Below are 6,971 nucleotides of genomic sequence, written 5' to 3' on the forward strand. Positions count from 1 at the left end.
TTTAAAAAAGGTAAATGACAGTTTAGTAACTGATAAGTAGCATTTGCTTCAGACTTTAAACACCTTGGAAGACTGATATGGAACACTTTTAATGACAGGCCTGAGTAACCCGTGTCTCAGAATTTGAAATGGTGAAATGAGAAGAGTGTGCCACCTAAGCACAAAGGATGAAATGCAAGAATCTCTGCTTTCTGAAAATCGGAGATGGCAATGTTGCTTATATGTTCTCACTGAGGTAAAAAAGCAAAAAAATACTAAATTAAATGGTAGGGACTAAAAAGATATTTAAAAAAAAAAAAATCATATTTTAGTCTTTTGATATTTCAGTAACAAGAGGAAGAAAAAATAACATGCACCTTGCATTTGTAATAAGGATTGCAATGAGGGATGGAATTTGAACAACATAGGAGTAAACAATTGGATGTGTTAATTTGGGTTAAAATTGGGAATGTAAAAGAGTGATTGTGTATAGTGTAATGGGGAGATGTAGTAGAAGATAGAAATATAAAAAAATTGATACAAATGAATATGTGTTGATGTGCAAAAATAATATTGCAATCTCACAACCTATGGTGGTTGTGTGCCTTAGGATTTATATATTTTTTATTTTGTATCCGTGCATCTAATATTTTTTTTATAATATTTTGAAAATTTACACATTATTATAAATTTATGAAAACTAGTTCCACAATTTTTATGTCTCTTTTGATAAAATTAAAAAAGTTAATATTCGTTTTTTTACATAAGTTAATATTCGTTTACTCTTTTAGTAATTTCAATCTTCTTATTGTTGGTTTGATGCATATAAATATGTTTTCTTTACTTTCAAGTGCATGTAGTTTTTCAATAGTTTATGAAATAAAAAAGATGAGAGATATAAAGGTAATTGAATTTTTCATGTTAGAGAAAATTATACGAATCTTTCTTCATTTTAGAACATTACTTTTACCTTCCTGATTTATTTTAGGAAGTTACATGATAACTTTTATGAAATTATAAATATTAATTATATTTTTTGATACCTATATCAAAATCATAAATATCACAAAAGTGAACCTGAGGAGTATTAGAAGAAAAATTGTTTAGATTTGAGTGCATAATTCAACTGATGCATGATTGTCTCCTATAAAATATATATTTGTGATTTCTAGTAAATGAAATTGGTTTACGAAAGTTAGAGCTTAAAAATATGGAGTCAAATGAAAAATCATAATGAATTTATACCTGCAAGACATATACTCTTCGACGACCACCATTTTTTAATTAATTTTAATTGGTACGGCTAACGCTGACAAATACAATTAGCCTTCTTTAATCACATTCAGATTAGCTAGATCACAAATTCACACACAAATTCACAAGTTCCTTTAGTACGATAAAAATAAAGGGAGGGAAAATCACAACTTGCTCGCATAAACATCTAAGAAACACTTAAAAAGTAAATCACAACTTGCTCACAAAAACTGATAAACATTATAAAAGTTGCTCTATTTTTTTTTTAACATTAGCCTGGGTAAAAAATATATTATAATTTGGTTAGTACAACTAATACTGACATTCAGGCTCATACTTCCCTAACAACTTTAATAACATTAGATAGCCTGGTTACAAAATATCCTTTTTAATTGTCAATTTTTTTGGGAAAAAATATTTTTATTTATACGACGTGTTCAAAATAACATTAATTATACTTTTGGCAATTATATTCTTATTTTTCACCTAATTCTTAATTAATTTATATATATGCATTTATCAGGGTGTATAAATGAAAAGCAATAAAATAAGAAACTTTATAATTATTTTATTAGAATGAATAAAATTTATTGTATTCTTAAAAATAAATCATTTTAGAGTAAATTACACAAATCTTTTTTTTTTTTTCCTTTTAGAACATTACTTTTAGCTCCTTGATTTATTTTAGGGAATTGCATTCGTAAATCACAATCACAGTCGCATTGGTTAAGCGCGTACAATCAAAGAATGACTAAGCGAAAGTCAAACTCTTGTTCATGTCGAAGGACACAGTTTAGATTCCTCTCATCTCACTCTCAACACATACCAATAGCAGAAACTAGATCTAGCCTAAGATGGAGAAGTTGCAGGAAATTGCAGCATCCTTGGCTGTTGATTATTTGCTTCCACCCTTGAAGAAAGCTGTGAACTCAGTCATGGAGGTTCCAAAAGATGTTGCAGACATGAAAGACAAACTTGATAGGATTCAAGCCATCATTCATGATGTAGATAAGATGGCAGCAGCTGAAGAAGGCAACTCACATGATGGTCTCAAAGCAAAGGTGAAGCAGCTTGTGGAAACATCTTTTTGCATGGAAGATATCGCTGATGAATACATGATCCATGAGGAAAAGCAGCTTGGTGATGATCCTGGATGTGCAGCTTTACCTTGTAAGGCTATTGATTTCGTCAAAACTACGGCCTCTCGTCTTCAATTTGCATACATGAACGAGGACGTGAAATCCGAATTTCGTGGAATCAAGGAAAGGAATGAAAGTGAAGATAGCTCCCAAATCCAATCTTCTGGAGGAAACCGAAACATCCCGTTCGATAACCTTCGAATGGCTCCTCTGTATCTTAAGGAGGCTGAGGTTGTGGGCTTTGACGGCCCTAGAGATACATTGGAAAAATGGTTGGAAGAGGGGCGAAAAAAGCGCACTGTAATCTCTGTGGTAGGAATGGGAGGACTCGGAAAAACTACTCTTGCCAAGAAAGTTTTTGACAAAGTCCGAAATCATTTCACTCTCCATGCATGGATCACAGTGTCTCAATCCTACACCATAGAAGGACTGTTGAGGGATATGTTGCTCAACTTTGTAGAAGAAGAAAAAAGAGTGGATCATTCTTCAATGGATAAAAAATCATTGATAGATCAAGTGAGAAAGCACTTGCACCACAAGAGGTATGTTGTTGTGTTTGATGACGTGTGGAATACTCTTTTTTGGCAAGAAATGGAGTTTGCTTTAATTGATGATGAAAATGGAAGTAGGATATTAATGACAACCAGAAATCAGGATGTTGTTAATTCCTGTAAGAGATCTGCTGTTATTAAAGTGCATGAGCTGCAACCTTTAACTCTTGAAAAATCATTGGAATTGTTTTATACAAAGGCATTTGGATCTGACTTTGATGGACATTGTCCAAGCAATCTTAAGGACATATCCACAGAAATTGTTAAAAAGTGTCAAGGTTTACCACTAGCAATTGTGGTCATTGGTGGTCTTTTATTCAACGAAAAAAGAGAAATTCTTAAATGGCAGAGGTTTTATCAGAATCTAAGTTCTGAACTAGGGAAAAATCTCAGTTTATCTCCCGTGAAAAAGATTTTGGATTTCAGTTATCATGATTTGCCTTACAATCTCAAACCATGCTTCTTGTATTTCGGAATATATCCAGAAGATTATAAAGTTGAACGCGGGAGATTGATTCCACAATTGATAGCTGAGGGGTTTGTCAAATCTGAAGCAACAAAAACTTTAGAGGAAGTGGCAGAAAAATATTTAAATGAGTTGATCCAAAGAAGTTTGGTTCAAGTATCTTCATTTACTAAGGGTGGCAAAATTAAAAGCTGTGGTGTTCATGACCTAGTACATGAAATTATCCGTGAGAAAAATCAAGATTTAAGCTTTTGTCATTCTGCAAGTGAGCGTGAGAACTTGCCAAGAAGTGGGATGATTCGTCGCCTAACAATAGCATCCGGTTCCAACAATTTGATGGGAAGTGTTGTAAACTCAAACATTCGATCACTTCATGTTTTTAGTGATGAAGAATTATCAGAATCCTCGGTTGAGAGAATGCCTACAAACTACAGGTTATTAAGGGTACTTCATTTTGAAGGCGATTCACTGTATAATTATGTTCGGCTCACAGAAAATTTTGGGGATTTATCCCTTTTGACGTACTTAAGCTTCAGAAATTCAAAGATAGTAAATCTTCCAAAATCAGTAGGCGTGTTGCACAACCTAGAAACATTGGATCTAAGAGAATCAGGGGTGCGTAGGATGCCAAGAGAGATCTACAAGCTTAAAAAGTTAAGACATCTCCTAGTTTATGATAAGTTGTTTGGTTTCTTGGGTGGGCTTCAAATGGAGGGTGGCATTGGAGATCTAACGTCGCTACAAACACTACGTGATATGGATGCAGACCATGTTACAGAAGAAGTAATGAAAGGGTTGGAAAGACTTACACAATTAAGGGTGTTGGGCTTGACCTGTGTTCGGGGACAATTCAAAAGTTCTCTGTGCTCCTTGATAAACAAGATGCAACGCCTGGACAAGTTATACATTACTGTATCAACATTTAGGTCCATTAATTTGCAATTTGATGTATGTGCACCTGTACTTCAGAAGGTTCGCATTGTAGGGGGGTTAAAGGAGTTCCCAAACTGGGTTGCCAAGCTCCAAAATCTTGTTACGTTGTCCTTGACACGCACCCGTTTGACTGATGATCCATTGCCACTACTTAAAGACCTACCATATTTGTCGTCCCTCTTTATTAATCATAGTGCATACAAGGGTGAGGTTTTGCAGTTCCCAAACAGGGGGTTTCAGAACCTAAAGCAAATACTACTGAGACGCTTGTATGGTTTGAAATCCATTGTTATTGAAGATGGAGCATTGCCTTCTCTCGAAAAGTTCAAGTTAGTTGATATTCACCCACTGAAGAAGTTGCCTTCGGGTCTCAACAAGTTACCAAAGCTTGAGGTTTTCCATGTTATTGATATGTCATATGAATTTGAAGAAAACTTTCATCTCAACAGAGGACAACGTCAATGGATAATAGAATGACGGCGGAAACGAAAAAAGGTCAGACTTTCAAAGTGTAGGTGTTTTTTTTTTATTCTTATGCTGAATATAAATGTCATTGCTATTGTCAATTGTTTAGATTTCAACGTATAAGTGTTATTTGATTCCGAAAGTAATTTCTATGTTTTTTGCTTCTCATACCCTCTCTTTAATTTGGAGTATATGCATGCATTTTTTTTTTGTTTATTCTGCATGTTCCATCATTACTCATAATATACATGTTTTTGATTTGGTAGGCCCTGTGATTTATGTTTCACGGACTTCTAAATCTCCATGTGGACTTTGACAACAACAATGTTGAATCATCATGAAAACTGCCTTGGAATTCAGCATTCCTCCTTCAAGTCCCCAAATAAATAGAATATGCATGTGACCCTATCTTAGTTTCTTTAGCAAAGTGATATAAAATGTCTAAATAAAAGGGAGTGATTTATCACATTTCACTTTTTTATTCGTTCCTTCTTAGATATATAATGTTTGCACCATGTTATGAGATTTTCTTTTTCAAGGATTGTAAGACCTTTTTCATTGTAATCTGTTTTTTGTTTCAGAATAAGGAGGAAAACTAATTCTCACTACTAGAAAATAAGGTTTTAATATTGGTTATTAAGGACTTTTAACATTGATTATTAGCCGATATTGAAAGTACTGACATTGAAAATAATGCCGTTAACATCGATTTTTCAAAATGATGTTAACATAAAAATGACAACATTAGTATTTTAAAAAACCGATGTTATATAATAAGAATTATAAAAAAAGTTAAATATCTTCACATCAACATTAGTTTTAAACAAAACCGATGTTAACTTATACATAAAGCATATGTGTTTACACAAACCAATGTTATATGCTCAACAACAACATTGATTTTATAAAAATCGACGTTGTGAGTGCATCTTAACATTGGTTTTTTACCGATGTTTTTTTTTAAGATTTTTTTTAATGTGTTGTCTGTTTTTTTAATTACCTCAAATTAACCTATAAATTTAAAAACAGAACCACAACAAATAATTTTCAGTATGTTTTCAAACAGTTTTAAGTAGAAATTCCATAAAAATTGAATCTTTACTATGAATTAAAAAAATATTTAATGTGCATATAACATGAATTGTAAAAAATGTAAATTAACTAAACTACAATTCCAAAATTACTTAAACACTAATTGTTTCATTTTTAACTTTCAAATAGTAGCTTGCCCACTGAATGTGGAATGCCTTCAATATCTCTGGTTCCAATGGTCTAGCAGCATTGAAATACTGCATGATATAATATAACATAACTTAATAATATATAATATCAATTATAACAAAATGAAATATGTTTGAATTAAACAGTTATCGTTTCCCAATTATTCTTAAAACTTCCTAATATTATAGTTGACATCTAGTGCATGATGTAATACCCGCATTTAGTACTTCCTTTTTATTTATTTCACTAAATACATTATGCAATTTAGATATTCAATGTTAAGTACAAATTAGTCTATACAATATTAAAATATAACCAGAAGCATTGTTTAAATGACCTACTTTAACAACAATCCACCTAACAACAGTCGTGGATTTACTTTGTGGAGTATCGTCAAATCCTTTCAAAGTACTGTTCAATACAAACATGGATGCGTATTGTACCATTAAAAGATTGATGTTCCTGACTAATGTTAATGCAAATGTATTGAAAAATATAATTGATCTATTAATAATTCCTTTCAGGTAGTTGTCCGGCATATTATGCAACGAACAAAACTAGATGACAACATTTTCCTCAGGCAAAATGACGATCATGTGCCAATGTGCACTGCAGTGGAGAAAAATATAAGTTATTATACTATTATACATTATTTAAATTCATTTGTTTAGTTTAACTTACCCATTCAAGTAGGCTCCTAGGTACACATTCCTCTTTGAATTCTGCATCTAGTTCTTAATATAACTTTCTGATTCAAATTGTGATTACTCAGATCTCTGTATGGATTGTGGCTTGAGGAATCCATACACATCTACATTCTCCGCTCACATACTTGTCTCAGTCATATGCATATTGTTGTTAAAATAAAGTAAATTATGTATGAATTTTTAAAAATTAAGTTAGGTAATAAATAATAATGTAAAGTGACTTACAAAATCCATAATTTTATAACAAAAATGTTGA

The 6,971-nt window shown here is 32.2% G+C and overlaps 1 protein-coding gene across 3 annotated transcripts; it reads left to right on the top strand.

Annotated features, from left to right (window-relative positions):
- Positions 1-1,962: 1,962 nt before the first annotated feature.
- LOC114395500 (disease resistance protein RPM1-like) lies at positions 1,963-5,398 on the top strand. 3 transcript variants are annotated; one of them, XM_028357295.1, is made up of 2 exons: positions 1,963-4,837; positions 5,054-5,398. In XM_028357295.1, exon 1 carries the CDS (start codon positions 2,088-2,090, stop codon positions 4,797-4,799), a length of 2,712 nt encoding a protein of 903 aa, XP_028213096.1. In that variant the 5' UTR covers positions 1,963-2,087; the 3' UTR covers positions 4,800-4,837; positions 5,054-5,398. The 3 variants fall into 3 exon arrangements, with proteins under 3 accessions (XP_028213096.1, XP_028213095.1, XP_028213094.1); XM_028357294.1 differs by having other exon boundaries at positions 1,963-4,833; XM_028357293.1 differs by having other exon boundaries at positions 1,964-4,817.
- Positions 5,399-6,971: the final 1,573 nt, after the last annotated feature.

Source organism: Glycine soja, chromosome 18 (genome assembly GCF_004193775.1).
Source record: "Glycine soja cultivar W05 chromosome 18, ASM419377v2, whole genome shotgun sequence".
In the NCBI taxonomy this organism is placed as follows: Eukaryota; Viridiplantae; Streptophyta; class Magnoliopsida; order Fabales; family Fabaceae; genus Glycine; species Glycine soja.

Coding starts and splice junctions, on each gene's coding strand:
- LOC114395500 (XM_028357295.1), top strand. CDS start 2,088: ATGGAGAAGTTGCAGGAAATTGCAGCATCCTTGGCTGTTGATTATTTG.